At 48.9% G+C, this 17,768-nt stretch overlaps 1 protein-coding gene across 1 annotated transcript in view; it reads right to left on the bottom strand.

Moving 5' to 3' along the window:
* Window positions 1-837: 837 nt before the first annotated feature.
* The window catches only part of LOC140394827 (protein unc-13 homolog D-like), a 150,591-nt gene continuing 133,660 nt past the window's right edge, over window positions 838-17,768 (bottom strand). The window contains exon 8 of the mRNA XM_072482006.1: window positions 838-1,257. Coding sequence (XP_072338107.1) covers window positions 1,154-1,257 — 104 coding nt within the window. The 3' untranslated portion in view covers window positions 838-1,153. The remainder of the gene's footprint in view (window positions 1,258-17,768) is intronic.

The following is a 17,768-nucleotide window of genomic DNA, read 5'->3' as shown; positions in this document are numbered from 1 at the left end:
TTGGCAAACTGTAAGATGCCATAAATTTCTCCCATTCCCCCCTGGAAACTGTCTGACATACTGAAGCACTTTGTCACGGTCACCTTAACAAGCACTAGCACTAGTCCTTGTGCTGCTCTGAAGTTGCAGCTGTGGTTGGAGCCGGTGATAGTTTTCAATGAGGACGTCTTTGTTGAAGTGGAGGCATCTCACTCATTGTTCCTCACTGAGTTGCAGGTAGGAGAATTTCTCCCTGAACAACCTGGGTAGATTTGGCGGCTGTTAAAAGTCTTTCTCCCCCTCCTCCCTCTGCTGGCAGCTTGTTCTTCTCCCCATGGCCTCTTTTATTCTCCAAATCATGTGTATTCTAAGGCCTACTGCTAGTTGCACCCATAACTGAGAGCAACTAGCTTGTGCACTTGCTTTGAAGTCAGCAAAGTTTCCTTCAGCGCCCACAGTACTGTTCCATGTGGATATTTGCAACTTTGAACAGTCATATAAAGCACAAAATATTTGCAGAGTTGAAGAAGCAGCCAAAATAAATTAATCAGCAATAAACCCAAAACTAGTTAAATAGTGCTGATGGGAGGAAAAGAGAGGGAATGTGTGCTGTGTGAAGGTAGGAGAGGGCATTGATTGAGTATTGAGCTCCAAAATTGCGCCATTGACACCAAATCGGTGTTACGTCTTGATTCATTTTATAATCTGCCTACTTTGCATACTGCTGGCCGTCATTCACACTGTGCGTTCATGCTCTCACCAATGTGTTTTCTAGGCAATTAGCCCCAAAATTCTGTATGTGCCACTGCAGAAATCCAAGGTTACTCATAATGTAAAAACAGATGCAAGCAATCCTGATTTTGTCATCCGTTAATTTTTTTTAATGTTCAAGACAGAGGAAATGGAGCTTTCTGGAAAGAAACTATTCTGAAAGTAGAGAGCGAGACTTTCACAGCAGAAGCCTGGGTGGGGAGAAGGGCCCACTCGTTGCCTGACCCCCACATGCACATTTTGGTAAATCACTTGCTCACAATTTTCCATTAAAGCACAATGGTGGATGGGGTTGTTAGTAATAAACATTTGTACATCATGGTGACAGAGTGAAAGTAGAGGTGCCTGAAAGTCTTGCATTTTTGATTCTATCCAGAGTTGGTGCTGGAGTTTGCAGCAAACTTTATGTTTCCATTGACTTTCTTTCCCGTTGCCTTCGTATTTTGATGAGAGCCTGAGCATCTTTGTCTCCTCTTCGTGCCTCTAATAACTTCAGTATCTTGTCTTCTGCCAAGAAAAAAAAAGCCAGTGACAAGTCTTGCACAGTTAAGAGGTAGTGAAGATTGATCATGATTGAAATGTACATTCTTTTCACTTCTCATCCCCTAAAATACCGACTGCTGGTGGGGCACCGTTCCCTCCAACCTCATAACAAAAGTCCATTCTTCACGTATCATCCTCAACAGTGAAATGTCCTAGGAGTGTTGGGTGGGGACAGTGCAGAGGGAGCTTTACTCTGTATCTATCTTGGGAATGTGGTGATATGTATATATAACTGTACAAATGTATAAAGCCATCAATGTCATCACGGATACAACCTCCTGCCAGTGGGTGGTGCCAGAAATGCATCACGTGATTGATGCAACTCAGCAGTTGGTGGTAGCATGGATAGTAGGACAGTCGCACTTAGAGTAGCTCCCTAGAGACTTGAGTATCTTTGTTTGTATATAGATCTGTTAGTTATCTTCCCACGTGCTTAACAATAAACAATCATTCTGGTTGAACACATTCATGTTCTGTGTGTGTCTTCATCATTGGAGGAACCATGGAAAGCAACATGGTACCAAGGGTGCTGAACAACTAAAGATAACTACAGATGAGACAAGGTGAACTACGTCGAAAACTAATATAATATAATATCAGATAATATAATGCTACAGTTGTATAGTACCTTAGTAAGGCCACACTTGGAATATTGCACACAATTCTGGTCGCCACATTACTAGAAGGATGTGGAGGCTTAGGAGAGGTTGCAGAGGAGGTTTACCAGGATGTCGCCTGGTCTGGATGGCTATGTGGAGAGGCTGAATAGATTCGGACTGTTTTCATTCGAAAGACGGAGGTTGCGGGGTGACCTGATAGAGGTCTACAAGATTATGAGGGGTATAGATAGAGTGGATGGGCGGGTACTCTTTCCCAGGGTAGAGGGGTCAGTCACCAGGGGGCATAAGTTTAAGGTCCGTGGGGCAAAGTATAGAGGAGATGTGCGAGTCAGGTTTTTTACACAGAGGGTGGCGAGTGCCTGGAACGCGTTGCCAGGGGAGGTTGTGGAAACAGATACACTAACGACGTTCAAAAGGCATTTTGATAAATATATGGATTGGATGGGTATAGAGGGATATGGCACAACAAAGTGCTGAGGGTTTTGACAAATGTTAGTATCATGACCGGTAAAGGCTTGGAGGGCCGAAGGACCTGTTCCTGTGCTGTGTTGTTCTTTGTTCACAACAAACGACTTCTCCACCAATCTGGTGAACTACGGCTATTTGCGACTCGACACAAAGAACAAAGAAAAATTACAGCACAGGGACAGGCCCTTCGGCCCTCCAAGCCTGCGCCGTTCCAGATCCTCTATCTAAAACTGTCGCCTATTTCCTAAGGATCTGTATCCCTCTGCTCCCTGCCCATTCATGTATCTGTCCAGATACACCTTAAATGATGCTATCGTGCCCGCCTCTACCACCTCCACCAGCAATGCGTTCCAGGCACCCACCACCCTCTGCGTAAAGAACTTTCCTTAAACTTTTCCCCTCTCACCTTGAACTCCTGCCCCCTAGTAATTGAGTCCCCCACTCTGGGAAAAAGCTTCTTGCTATCCACCCTGTCTATACCTCTCATGACTTTGTAGACCTCAATGAGGTTCCCCCCTCAACCTCCGTCTTTCTAATGAAAATAATCTTAATCTACTCAACCTCTCTTCATAGTAAGTGCCCTCCATACCAGGCAACATCCTGGTGAACCTCCTCTGCATCTTCTCCAAATCATCCACATCCTTTTGGTAATGTGGCAACCAGAACTGTACGCAAATGTGGCCGAAACAAAGTCTTATACAACTGTAACATGACCTGCCAACTCTTGTACACAATACCCCTTCCGATGAAGGAAAGCATGCTGTATGCCTTCTTGACCACTCTATCGACCTGCGCAGCCACCTTCAGGGTACAATGGACCTGAACACCCAGATCTCTCTGTACATCAATTTTCCCCAGGGCTTTTTCATTTACCGTATAGTTCGCTCTTGAATTGGATCTTCCAAAATGCATCACCTCGTATTTGCCCGAATTGAACTCCATCTGCCATTTCTCCGCCCAACTCTCCAATCATCTATATTTTGCTGTATTCTCAGACAGTCCCCTTCACTATCTGCTACTCCACCAATCTTAGTGTCATTTACAAACTTGCTAATCAGACCACCTATACCTTCCTCCAGATCATTTATGTATATCACAAACAACAGTGGTCCCAGCACGGATCCCTGTGGAACACCACTGGTCACAGTTCTCCATTTTGAGAAACTCCCTCCCACTACCATTCTCTGTCTCCTGTTACCCAGCCAGTTCTTTATCCATCTAGCTAGTACAGCCTGGACCCCATGAGGCTTCACTTTCTCCATCAGCCTACCATGGGGAACCTTGTCAAATGCCGAACTGAAGTCCATGTATAAGACATCTACAACCCTTCCCTCATCAATCAACTTTGTCACTTCCTCAAAGAATTCTATTAAGTTGGTAAGACATGACCTTCCCTGCACAAAACCATGTTGCCTATCACTGATAAGCCCATTTTCTTCCAAATGGGAATAGATCCTATCCCTCAGTATCTTCTCCAGCAGCTTCCCTTCCACTGACATCAGGCTCACCGGTCTATAATTACCTGGATTATCCCTGCTACCCTTCTTAAACAAGGGGACAACATTAGCAATTCTCCAGTCCTCTGGTACCTCACCCGCGTTAAAGGATGCTGCAAAGATATCCGTTTAGGCCCCAGCTATTTCCTCTCTCACTTCCCTCAGTAACCTTGGATAGATCCCATCTGGACCTGGGGACTTGTCCACCTTAATGCCTTTTAGAATACCCAACACATCCTCCCTCCTTATGCCGACTTGACCTAGAGTAATCAAACATCTATCCCTAACCTCAACATCCGTCATGTCCCTCTCCTCGGTGAATACCGATGCAAAGTATCCGTTAAGAATCTCACCCATTTTCTCTGACTCCACGAATAACTTTCCTCCTTTGTCCTTGAGTGGGCCAACCCTTTCTCTAGTTACCCTCTTGCTCCTTATATATGAATAAAAGGCTTTGGGATTTTCCTTAACCCTGTTTGCTAAAGATATTTCCTAAACCCCTTTTAGCCCTCTTGATTCCTCGTTTCAAATTGGTCCTACATTCCCGATATTCTTCCAAAGCTTCATCTGTCTTCAGTTGCCTCGACCTTATGTATGCTTCCTTTTTCCTCTCAGCTAGTCTCACAATTTCACCGGTCATCCATGGTTCCCTAATCTTGCCATTTGTATCCCTCATTTTCACAGGGACATGTCTAATCAACCTCTCTTTAAAAGCCTCCCACATATCAAATGTGGATTTACCTTCAAATAGCTGCTCCCAATCCACATTCCCAGCTCCTGCCAAATTTTGGTATAGTTGGCCTTCCCCCAATTTAGCACTCTTCCTTTAGGACCACTCTCGTCTTTGTCCATGAGTATTCTAAAACTTACGGAATTGTGATCACTATTCCCAAAGTAATCCCCGACTGAAACTTCAACCACCTGGCTGGGCTCAGTCCCCAACACCAGGTCCTGTATGGCCCCTTCTGAAGTTGGACTATTTACATACTGCTCTCGAGAACCCTCCTGGATACTCCTTACAAATTCTGCTCCATCTAGACCTCTGACACTAAGTGCATCCCAGTAAATGTTGGGAAAATTAAAATCTCCTATCACCACCACCCTGTTGCTCCTACATCTTTCCATAATCTGTTTACATATTTGTACCTCTATCTCACGCTCGCTGTTGGGACATCTGTAGTACAGCCCCAACATTGTTACCGCACCCTTCCTATTTCTGAGCTCTGCCCATATCGCCTCACTGCTCGAGTCCTCCATAGTGCCCTCCTTCAGCACAGCTGTGATATCCTCTCTGACCAGTAATGCAACTCCTCCACCCCTTTTACCTCCCTCTCTATCCCGCCTGAAGCATCGATATCCTGGGATATTTAGTTGCCAATCTTGCCCTTCCCTCAACCAAGTCTCAGTAATAGCAATAACATCATACTCCCAGGTACTAATCCAAGCCCTAAGTTCATCTGCCTTACCTACTACACTTCTTGCATTAAAACAAATGCACCTCAGACCACCTTTGCGTTCATCATCTGCTCCCTGCCTCCCTTAGTCACGCTGACTTCATGATCTAGTTCCTTACAGGCTTTAGTTACTACCTCCTTACTGTCCACTAACCTTCTCATTTGGTTCCCACCCCCCTGCCACATTAGTTTAAACCAACAGCGTTAGCAAAAGCACCCTGAAGGACATTGGTTCCAGTCCGGCCCAGGTGCAGACCGTCCAATTTGTAGTAGTCTCACACTCTCCCTTCAGAATGTTCTGCAGCCGATCTGAGACATCCCTGACCCGTGCACCTGGGAGGCAACATACCATTCGGGAGTCTCGTTTTCCACCACAGAACCGCCTATCTACTCCCCTTACAATTGAATCCCCTATGACTATAGCCCTTCCACTCTTTTTCCCGCCCTTCTGTACAGCAAAGCCAGCCTCGGTGCCATGAACCTGGCTACTGCTGCTTTCCCCTGGTGAGCCATCTCGCCCAAAAGTATCCAAAACGGTATACCTGTTTTGGAGGGAGATGACCGTAGGGGACACCTGCACTGCCTTCCTGCTTTTTCTCTGCCTTTTGGCCCTTTCTCCCTCAGCAATCTTAATCTGTGGTGTGACCAATTTGCTAAACGTGCTATCCACGACCTCCTCAGCATCGCGGATGCTCCAAAGTGAGTGCATCCGCAGCTCCAGAGCCGTCATGCGGTCTAACAAGAGCTCCAGCTGGACACACTTCTCGCACATGAAGGAGCCAGGGACATCAGCCACGTCCCTGAGCTCCCACATTGAGCAAGAGGACCATAACACGGGTCTGAGATCTCCTACCATTTTTAATCTTAAGCTTAACTTAGTCCAACTATAATATCAAATAATAGATAAATGAAAAAGGGAAAAAAAAAGAAAAACAACTAGAGACATTGAAGTTTGAGATGGAAGGTTTAAAGGCACCCCACCAGCTTCGAGTATCGGATAACCTAGATGACAACTGGCACGTTTTTAAACAGCAGTTTGTACTCTATGGGCTGGATTCTCAGTTTACCGACGCCGAAATCGCGAAACACGATTGGGCAGAGAATAGATTCCGACACCAAAATCGAGGTAGGCGCCAGTTGACAGCAAATCAGGATGCTCCGTCACCCCTAAAATGGCGTAAATGCGGCGCTCACCGCGCGGGCTGAAAGTACAGTAGACATATTAGTGGGCCTGACGCTCGATGCTTCAGAGCCTCCGATGGGCCAATTTCCTGACAGCCTGGTTCACTTGTGCTCTCACAAATCGTGAACCTGGCGTCCTGGCTACTGAGCGCGAGAGCAGTGGAAGCGAATGGCATGGAGTGACTGTGGGCTGCTGGCCCGGACACCGGCCGGGGAGTGGGAGGGAGGGGAGGACGGGTCAAGCAGCTGAGGTGCCCCCCCCATGTGACTGGGGCAGTGCCCAGGCACCCACCGCCATCCTGCTGAACACCCACTGACTGACGCCCCACCCGCGCCTCTGGCTCTACACAGTGGCACCAGCCGTATTGTGCGCCCCCCCCCCCGCAACCCCCTCCCCCTCCCCCACCCCCCCGGCACCGAACACCCCGCCTAACCGGCAGCCACCCACTGGGGTACCACCCAGGGCCACAGCCACGGCAGCCCCCAGAGAGGGCAATGCCAGCCAAAGGTGCCCCTGGCAGCAGGGACAGGTGCCAGGACTGGGGTCACCGGCGGATAACATGCCTTGGGTGAGAGGGGGTTAGAGTGAGGGGGGTGAAAAGTGAGGATGAGGGCTGTGGGCAACCAAAATGGCCACCCGCACAGATTGATGGGAGATTGGTCAACACAGAGACGCAGACAGGCTGCAGCTTGCAAATATACAAGGGCTGCAGGATGGTCCTTGCAGAAACTAACACAGGGAAAAGGCCGTTGAAAGGACATCCAGGGACAATGGGCTCCATGTAGAAAGTAACAATATGTGGCAGACTTGGTGGCACGGTTTCCTTATCTGGGAAGGCCTACGTGCCTCGGACACTGGCCGCTGTGGAGGAGAGGTGGCCATGGCCGCCTGGGACCCGCCCCGCCATCAATGTGTCCATCACCAATTGGTTGAGATTGATCAGGGTGATCGAGCCCTGATCGATCTATTGGACATCTACCTGGGACTGCCGAAAAGTGCGCGAAACCTGCAAGCCCACCACCTGCTCACTCGACCACCGAGGACAACAGCGGTGATGTCCTCACAAGCCAAGGAGGGAATCATCCATGCCGTCCACAGAGGGACCAGAGCCAAGGACACCGACGACCAGCGACAGACATCCAGCACTGCCAGACGACAGAATTCAGATGAGGCCATATCTGACATGCCAGTCACCTGGAAGTTAAATTGGTCTTTCATGTGTGTTAGTTTAGAGTTCAACCTGCGTGTGATTGACTAATATTAACAGTGTGTTAATATTCAGCTAGTATTGCATGCAGCTTATGTGGTAATTTGTCCATCGTATCCGGGTTACAGGCATACACTGTGGTTCAGAAGGTACAAAAAATCTGGCGACCCTGGCGGTATTCAACTCAATTGTTGCTCCGAAAGATCCCACAGGACAGTCTTAGAGATTCCGCCTGAGCCCAACTTCGACCCATGTAACGGCCAGTATCCCAAGTTCATCAAAGGGAATATAAAGGTTCCTATTCTTGAGGATTATTCACAGACCAAACATAAACCACAGGTGTGGACTCCGTATTGGAAAAATCACCGGATTTCAGAAGTGTGTATTAACTGCATCTGTACCTAACAATAGGGTCAACCCGGCAGAGTTACACGCAGCTTCTGAGGGATTAGGGCCAGAACACAGCCACAAGCCGTACCCGCTGTCCAATCGGCCCTCTACCCCCTAACGTCAATATGGCAGTTCAGACAACAGGTGGAGATGTAGAGACGCGGAAGACCGGAGCAGAGAGGTGTCCCATTTGGGAGAGGGTAAAGTACAGGGATATATCAAAGGGAGAGGTTGGCACATATGGTCAGACCTTATCAGGCACCAAGACAGGCCCCGGGATGGCAGGGCACACTTGGTGGGAAGACGTGAGCACAGTGCATGGGAAACATCCGCCTAACTATAGGTAGCCACTGGCCGCACCTACGGCATCATATTGGACATGGGGCTATGCCGGATGGTTGGTCAGAGTAGCTTGTCCCTAGAGGTACGTGCGTGGGGTACAGTGCGATAATAACAGAAGCTATGTTTGTTCCCCCGGGATGCCCGAAGACAGCAACCCCAGGATGTCACCCGGCAGATGCAGAAGGCACAGCCAGAACTTGGTGGGATAATTCCTGGGGTCGGGGCTCTGACCTTTGGAGACACACCATTGTTCGACTCCGCCCCCACGGTAGCACGGGGCAGCACGGCAGCATTGTGGCTAGCACAATTGCTTCACCGCTCCAGGGTCCCAAGTTCGATTCTGGCTTGGGTCACTGTCTGTGTGGAGTCTGCATATCCTCCCCGTGTCTGCGTGGGTTTCCTCCGGGTGCTCCGGTTTCCTCCCACAGTCCAAAGATGTGCAGGTTAGGTGGATTGGCCATGATAAATTGCCCTTAGTGTCCAAAATTGCCCTTAGTGTTGGGTGGGGTTACTGGGTTATGGGGATCGGGTGGAGGTATTGACCTTGGGAAGGGTGCTCTTTCCAAGAGCCGGTGCATAGAACATAGAACATAGAACGATACAGCGCAGTACAGGCCCTTCGGCCCACGATGTTGCACCGACATGGGAAGTCAAAAAACAAAAGCCATCTAACCTACACTATGCCATTATCATCCATATGCTTATCCAATAAACTTTTAAATGCCCTCAATGTTGGCGAGTTCACTACTGTTGCAGGTAGGGCATTCCACGGTCTCACCACTCTTTGCGTAAGAACCTACCTCTGACCTCTGTCCTATATCTATTACCCCTCAGTTTAAGGCTATGTCCCCTCGTGCTAGACATTTCCATCCACGGGAGAAGGCTCTCACTGTCCACCCTATCTAACCCCCTGATCATTTGTATGCCTCTATTAAGTCTCCTCTTAACCTTCTTCTCTCTAACGAAAACAACCTCAAGTCCATAAGTCTTTCCTCAGAAGATTTTCCCTCCATACCAGGCAACATCCTGGTAAATCTCCTCTGCACGCGCTCCAAAGCTTCCACGTCTTTCCTATAATGAGGTGACCAGAACTGTACGCAATACTCCAAATGCGGCCGTACCAGAGTTTTGTACAGCTGCAACATGACCTCATGACTCCGGAACTCAATCCCTCTACCAATAAAGGCCAACACTCCATAGGCCTTCTTCACAACCCTATCAAACTGGGTGGCAACTTTCAGGGATCAATGTACAGGGACACCGAGATCCCTCTGCTCATCCACACTTCCAAGAACTTTACCATGAGCCAAATATTCCGCATTCCTGTTATTCCTTCCAAAGTGAATCACCTCACACTTCTCTACATTAAACTCCATTTGCCACCTCTCAGCCCAGCTCTGCAGCTTATCTATGTCCCTCTGTAACCTGCAACATCCTTCCGCACTATCGACAACACCACCGTCTGTCGTCTGCAAATTTACTCACCCACCCTTCTGCGCCCTCCTCTAGGTCATTTATAAAAATGACAAACAGCAACGGCCCCAGAACAGATCCTTGTGGTACGCCACTTGTAACTGAACTCCATTCTGAACATTTCCCATCAACCACCACCCTCTGTCTTCTTTCAGCTAGCCAATATCTGATCCACATCTCTAAATCACCCTCAATCCCCAGCCTCCGTATTTTCTGCAATAGCCTACCGTGGGGAACCTTATCAAACGCTTTACTGAAATCCATATACACCACATCAACTGCTCTACCCTCGTCTACCTGTTCAGTCACCTTCTCAAAGAACTCGATAAGGTTTGTGAGGCATGACCTACCCTTCACAAAGCCATGCTGACAATCCCTAATCATATTATTCCTATCTAGATGATTATAAATCTTGTCTCTTATAATTCCCTCCAAGACTTTACCCACAACAGACGTGAGGCTCACCGGTCTATAGTTGCCGGGGTTGTCTCTACTCCCCTTCTTGAACAAAGGGACCACATTTGCTATCCTCCAGTCTTCTGGCACTATTCCTGTAGACAAAGATGACTTAAAGATCAAAGCCAAAGGCTCAGCAATCTCCTCCCTAGCTTCCCAGAGAATCCGAGGATAAATCCCATCCAGCCCAGGGGACTTATCTCCCGCTCCTGGTGGCTGAGTGCGGCCTTCTCCTGAGGAGCGGAGGGGTTAGTGCCAGGGGCATGGAGCAGCCGACTAACCCTGGCCACCCTGAGAAGATCGTGCAGTCTCTCCTGGCACTACTGGCCAGTACGGACGACGTTGCTCACGGTGCTGACCGCCTCTGCCACCTGCGCCCAGACGTGGTGAACGACGGCGACTGGTGGCCTTCCTCCCGGGCCGGGGTACAGGGATAGCCGCCTCTCCCCCACAGCGTCCAGCAGGGTGTCCAACTAGCATCCCTGAACAGTGGCGCTGCTCTCCTTCCAGCCATCTTGTTGACAGGCTCGATGTGTGTGGGGGGAAGGATCGTTGAGTGTGGCTGCAGCGTATGAACCTCATGTGTGCCGCCATTTCACATGGAACCGGTTGTATTCCACGTGGCGATGGTGTTAGCCCATTCAGAGTTGCTGAATCAGTGCAGCTGTTGTGCCGTTTTTGCTGTCGTAAAATACCACTCTTTCCACACGGGCGTCAGCACTTAGTCTCAGAAACGGAGAATCCAGCCCTATGTCTTAGCCCTTGGCCTCCAGGCACAGCTTGACAAAAGGCGCATTGCATTGCTGCTCACGGTAGCAGGGCCTCAAGCACTTGAACTTTACAACTCCTTCGCTTTTGCTAGTGAGGAGGGAAGCAGAAATTACGATGAAGTGATTAGTTACTTTGATCGACACTGCTCTCCGAGAAAGAATGAGCCATTCAAAAGATTTACGCGCATGTAAAAGCTAATGTTTGATAGCTTTATAATCCATTTGAAACAGAAGGCCCAGTCATGCAATTTTGTCACTCTGCAGTCATCGATGATCTGTGACCAAATTGTTTTGGGGACATTGAATGACAGCGATTGTTGAGAGAAGACAACCTCACATTAGAGAATGCCATTAGGATCTGCCAGGCAAATGAAGTAGCTGCACAGTAGATCAGCATCCTCGGCTCGAATCTTAAAGAAGATGCTAGCACCATAAGCACTGTGATGCACTCAAGAATGAAATGTGGTATCAGTGCAGGCGGACATTTTGCACGTTCTGCTACACAGCATCGCAAAAAATGTGGTCTCAATGAGGGCAGCCATTTTGAGCAACAAACCAGATCCGCTATCTTGTGTCGGCAATGTCGCAACAGACACTTGCCACAACAATGTCCTGCATTCAAAAAAGTTTGTCACAAATGTGGCGGAACGGGTCACTTTGCCAGGCGATGCACCTTCGGCGCGACAGTTATCCGAACAAATGCACAGAGGGCGAACAAGGATAACAGCATCGACGACCAGGTGGACGTGAACATGATTATGAATAGCAAATCAAACAGTTTGGCCGGCCACAAAGAAGCATTTCTGGAACTTTGCCGCCACAGTGAGGTGAATGCAGGGACCCTTGAGGACAGGTGGACAATTCCGATAATGATAAATGGAACGCCCATCAGCTGCAAGCTTGATACGGGAGCAAGGGCCAATCTGATCACACTATCAATGGCATGATGGCTCAAAGTCAAACCATACATTGCTCCAAGAGGTGCCCTTCTGAAGAATTACAACAGTAATCGGATTCCGACTTCAGGAGTGTGTGAACTTGATGTCATGGTCAAAGTTGTCATGCGCGGATACTATTCTCCTTTGTGGGCAACACACATGACACCCCACCAGCGCATCTCAGTGGAGTCAATCATGCAGAGCCGGAGGTGTTTCAGGGATTTGGCACCCTGCCCTTCCCATATTACATTCAGCTCAAGGAGGATACATGCGTGCGATTGACGGGTGCTGCTCTGCTAACAGACAAGCTCAAGGATAAACTACAAAGGATGATGGCCTTGGGCGTAATCAGGCGCATAGAAGAGCCCACCGACTGGGTCAACTCCATGGTTTGCGTAAAAAAGAGAAATAGCGACCTGAGAATATGTATGGACCCCAAGGATTTAACCTGAACATTCAGAGGGAACACTACCCTATCCCGAAGAGGGAAGAAATAGTGTGCAAGATGGCTGGAGCAACATGCTTCAGCAAGCTGGATGCGCGCAAGGCTTCTGGCAGCTTCGGCTCGATGAGGCAAGCACAAGACCCTGCACCTTCAACACATTACTGCTTCCTGCGAATGCAATTCTGCATCATCTCGGCATCTGAAATATTTAATTGGGCCATGGAGCATGTAGTGGAAGGACTACTGTGTGTTCGTGTAATCAATCAGGCTAAATGTCAAGTCGGCATTGACACAATTACTTTTTGGGGAGATAGGCTCTTGGCAAAAGGTGTGCAGGCAGGTAATGATAAAATGAAATGAAAGCCATTCTTCAGATGCCACGGCCCACAGACAAAAAGGGCATCTTGCGTATACTGGGAATGTGTAAATTTATTCCTAACCTTGCCCACAAGATCTCCCAGCTTAGGGAATCCGTAAAGAAAGATGTTGTCTTTCAGTGGTGGCCAAAAAATGAACAGGAGTGGAAAGCGCTGTGTGTCTCACTAACCACTGTTGCTAACTTTTGGTTGGTTCTTAATTTGGCTCTATTAAATCACGTTTGCTCAAGAGTCGCCAGGTATCTTTCAACACTGACACAAGGTTCAGAACCGAATACTGATCAATGACTCGATACGCCAGTTAGTAAGTTCAAAAGCAATGCTCATTTATTTACACACAGTCAAATCTACTCATACATAAACTCTACAAACTAAACTACCAATATTACTAAGGCCTGTACTTAGCTTTGGGCACCCACTCAGTCAGAGGAATAATGGCCGTTGCTCGGTTCGGAGGCTGCTGGGTTGAGCTGTTTACAGGGTAGCAACTAGGAGAATCTATCTCGTAGCGTGCGTTGACTTGGAACTTACTTGGTCTGCCGTAGCTGCGAGGCTGGTCTCTCTCTTCGCTGAGAGCCAAAGCCAAAGGAGAAAGATTCTCCGTTGGGTGATACCTCTTATACTGCAAAGGGCTTTGCGCTCTTTTGGCCGGGCATTGAACTTGACCTCAACTAATTGGGTCTTTCCCAATCATCGGTATCGATTTTCCTCCAATAGCGGGATGGTTCCCTGATCGCTGGGCGTGTCCTGGTGACTGTCAGTCTGCTTTGTCTTAGCTTCTTCTGGCGCCGGGGAGTCTATCCTAACATTGTGTATCTAAATGTTTCCCTTTTGTCCCCGGAGATGGCTCATTAGTATGTAAATCGTTTGGTAGTTTCTGTCCTGTCTGAGCGTTTAAGGTTCTAATCAACAGACAGAGCTTGCACCTGCTTGTTTCTTAGCATTGTCCAATTTTCCCTGCATTCTTTGCAAGTGTCCATTTTGTAATCGGGACGTGGCCATCCCAGGTGGCTACACCACGGCGCCTGTCCTTGCATTCTTTGACCTGACTAAGAAAACTAAAATTTCCACCGATGCATCATCGGACGGTTTTGGTGCAGTGTTTCTGCAACAGGGTGCTGATGGCGATTGGCTGCAAGTGGCATACGCGTCGAGAACTTTTTAAAATAATCTTTATTAGTGTCACAAGTAGGCTTACAAGTAGGCTGCAATGAAGTTACTGTGAAAATCTCCAAGGTGCCACATTCCGGCGCCTGTTCGGTATCAGCTATGACTGATACAGAGCGCAGGTATGCACAGATCGATAAGGAATGCCTGGGGCTAGATACGGGCCTGGAGAAATGTCATGACTATGTGTGTGGGCTGCCCACGTTTTTGGTTGAGACCGACCACAGGCCGCCAGTTGCAATAATACAAAAGAACAAATGTCAGATGTCCTCTAGAATGATTAATGATGAATCTCCAGCGTTAAGACTTTGGCCGTGTCTATATGCCAGGCAAGTTCCTAGCAGTTGCCGGCATGCTCTCGAGAGCTACAACCATCAAGCAAGTCTGTCTGGGGAGGATGAAGTCCAACTGCATGTTAATCTAATTGCTGCCTCGCTCCCGGTTTCTGACAAAAAGTCATGCCTGATCAGGGCGGAAAGAACCAAGGATCCAATCTTGCAAAAGGCCATTAAATGTCTCAGGGAGGATTAGCCAAAAGGCTCCTATTTGGTATACTACAATGTCCATTCTGAACTTAGTGAGGTGAGTGATCTTCTCCTGTGGCAGCACAAGATTGTCATCCCACAGTCGCTGAGGACGCTCATGCTTAAGAAACTTCACAAAGGCACCTTGGCATTGAGAAGTCCAAGCACGGGGCCCGGGAGACGATCTTCTAGCCAGGCATCACCCAGAACATTGCAGGCATGGTCGATCACTGCATGTCAGAAGTTCCGATGCAAACAGAGCACGAAACTGATGCATGTGGAAGACGTTATTGCTTTTTTAATGGAAATGACTACCTTGTTGTAATTGACTATTTTTCCATTTATCCAGAGGTGTCGCAGTTGGCCAACTTGCCTGATTGCGGTGTAATACAGCACATTAAAACGATCTTTGCCCGGCAAGGCATCCCATCCATTGTCATGTCAGACAATGGGTCATGTTTGAACAACCATGAATGGACGGAATTTTGCCTGCTTCTATGACTTCAGACACATTGGGCGGGACCCCGCTGGGTCGGAGAATCGCCGGGGGGAGGTGTGAATCCCGCCCCCGCCGGCTGCCGAATTCTCCGGCGCTGGAGATTTGGCGGGGGTGGGAATCTCGCCCCGCCTTTGGGGCGGCCCGACTCCGGAGTGGTTCACGCCACTCCGTCCCGCCGGGACCCCCCGCCCCTCCGATTCCCGGAGAATCCCGCCCATTACCTCTGTTATATTACTCTTTGGTAACGTTACTCTTTGCTTCATATATCCAGAATGGTCTGATGGTGAGATTCTGAAGAAACCACCAATCTTCAACTTAAAGCAAAACAGATTTAATGAATAACGAATTGATTAATACTGCGTTTGCACATTCTACAGAATTATAATCAATCTAGAATGAAGTATTAACTAATGTAAACTACATGAGCTAACTATGCTATGATCTATCTCACTAACACTCTGCTTTGAATACTCATATTTACAGTACAATCTAGTGTTGCCCTCTAGTGGTTGTGTTACACTAAGATATAATCATTAACCCTTTACATGTGTCTATACATACATATCACTACAATCTCCAGCCTGCTATATCCGCGATCGAATGGGAAGGTGGAAAAGGGCATACATATTGTGAAGCAATTACTGACGAAGGCCCTTGATCGCCGGGAAGATATGCACCTGGCATTGCTCAGTTATCATTTGGCCCCACTTGCAAATGGCCTCTCGCCAGCACAGCTGTGGACAACCCTGCCTTCTATGGTGGCCTCCCCTGTCGATCGGAGACTCAAGAAGAAGTTAGTTCCTCAGAAGAAAAGGCCGAAAGGGATTTACGATTGGTCTGTAAGGACCCTCTAGCCACTGCAGATAGGGGACACTGTGAGAGTTAAGGACCCCAATGGCAAGGGAAGGGTGAAATTGGCGAGAGTCGTGCAATAGGCAGGTCCGCACACATTCATGGTAATCACAGCGGCCTTTTGTGCTGAACCCAGTGGAAGAATTGCTGTACTTCAAAGCCTGAGGAAGATGCAAACAGTCCATCACTGCCCAGGGTCAATGATGCATCCCCGGTGGTGCATGGGGAAAGACCAACAGCTGATGAAAATGGGGCACGCTCACCAACTCAGCCATTGCTCAGGAGGTCGACCAGAGTAAGGTGCAAGCCTGACAGCCTGAACTTATAACAAAACGTCCATTATATGTATTTGCAAATACTTATATCTCCAAAATGGGGAGATGCCGGCGTTGGACTGGGGTGAGCACAGTAAGAAGTCTTACAACACCAGGTTAAAGTCCAACAGGTTTGTTTCAAATCACTAACTTTAAGAGCATTGCTCCTTCCTCAGGTGAATCCATGATTCACCTGAGGAAGGAGCAGTGCTCCGAAAGCTAGTGATTTGAAACAAACCTGTTGAACTTTAATCTGGGGTTGTAAGACTTCTTACTATATCTCCAAAGGAAGGGGGTGATGCACAATCAATTACGCTCAAGACAAAGTGATTCCATAACTGAAGGCTTAGATAATCTGCTAGAACCTTTTCCCCAGCAGCTTCGATACAGAAAGTGAAGGCTGCTGGGACAGCACCATCTCTTATACCCCGCCTTCAGGGCGGAGCAATGCAATACAGCCAATGGTAGACTCCAGGGTCTAACCAATGGTCATCAGCCTCTCAGGTACTGCAATACCTGGTACTACCGCATTCACCCCATTAAAAAGAGCCCGGCGGGGTGGTGGCCAGCGTTAATAACCGCCTTTAGCATGGTATGACCAGGTATGGAGGTACCGTGATGTCGAGGATATGTACAAAGTGTTCATAGCCCAGCAATCAGTCGATCGGGTGGCCTGGTCGTCCTTCTGGAGCGTCTGGGCTTCGGTGGTGATTCTAACGAGGGTCCCGGCGGTTGTGACTCCGGGAGCGTGGTGTCGTCCTCCCTGGCAGCTTCGTCACCCCTAGGCGGCGCTGTAGGGGCAAAGGATTGACAGGGAGGTGGGGCGCCTGTAGGGGGCGTCGGTGGGTGGTCAGGCCTGGACAGGAGCGGCGGGTATACTGACCCTCCAGTGAGGTGCTGTGGGGGAGGTGGGGGTGGGGGCAATGGCTTGGGTGCGCGTGGGGTTCCGGCGGGCGCCAGGTCCCGTGGGAGACTGTGTCTTGCCGGCCGTCAGGGAACGCCACGTAGGCATACTGGGGGTTAGCGTGCAGCAGGTGGACCCTCTCGACCAACGGGTCTGACTTGTGCGCCCGCACGTGCTTCCGAAACAGGATAGGTCCGGGTGTCGCTAGCCAGGTTGGGAGCGAGGTCCCGGAGGTGGACTTCCTGGGGAAAGCAAGGAGACATTCATGAGGCGTCTGATTTGTGGTTGTACAGAGCAGTCACCGGATGACGTGGAGGGCCATCGGGAGGACCTCTTGCCAGCGGGAGACCAGGAGATTCCTGGACCGTAGGGCCAGTAGAACGGTCTTCCAGACCGTTCCGTTCTCGCTCTCTACCTGCCCGTTTCCCCGGGGGTTGTAACTGGTGGTCCTGCTTGAGGCAATCCCCTTGCTGAGCAGGAATTGACGCAGTTTGTCGCTCATAAAGGAGGACCCCCTATCACTGTGTATGTATGCGGGGAAACCGAACAGTGTAAAGATACCCTGGAGGGCCTTGATGATGGTGGTTGTGGTCATG

This window comes from Scyliorhinus torazame, chromosome 18, assembly GCF_047496885.1.
Source record: "Scyliorhinus torazame isolate Kashiwa2021f chromosome 18, sScyTor2.1, whole genome shotgun sequence".
Classification (NCBI taxonomy): Eukaryota; Metazoa; Chordata; class Chondrichthyes; order Carcharhiniformes; family Scyliorhinidae; genus Scyliorhinus; species Scyliorhinus torazame.
Note: the sequence above shows the minus strand (reverse complement) of the source record. Positions and strands in the feature narration are given on the sequence as shown.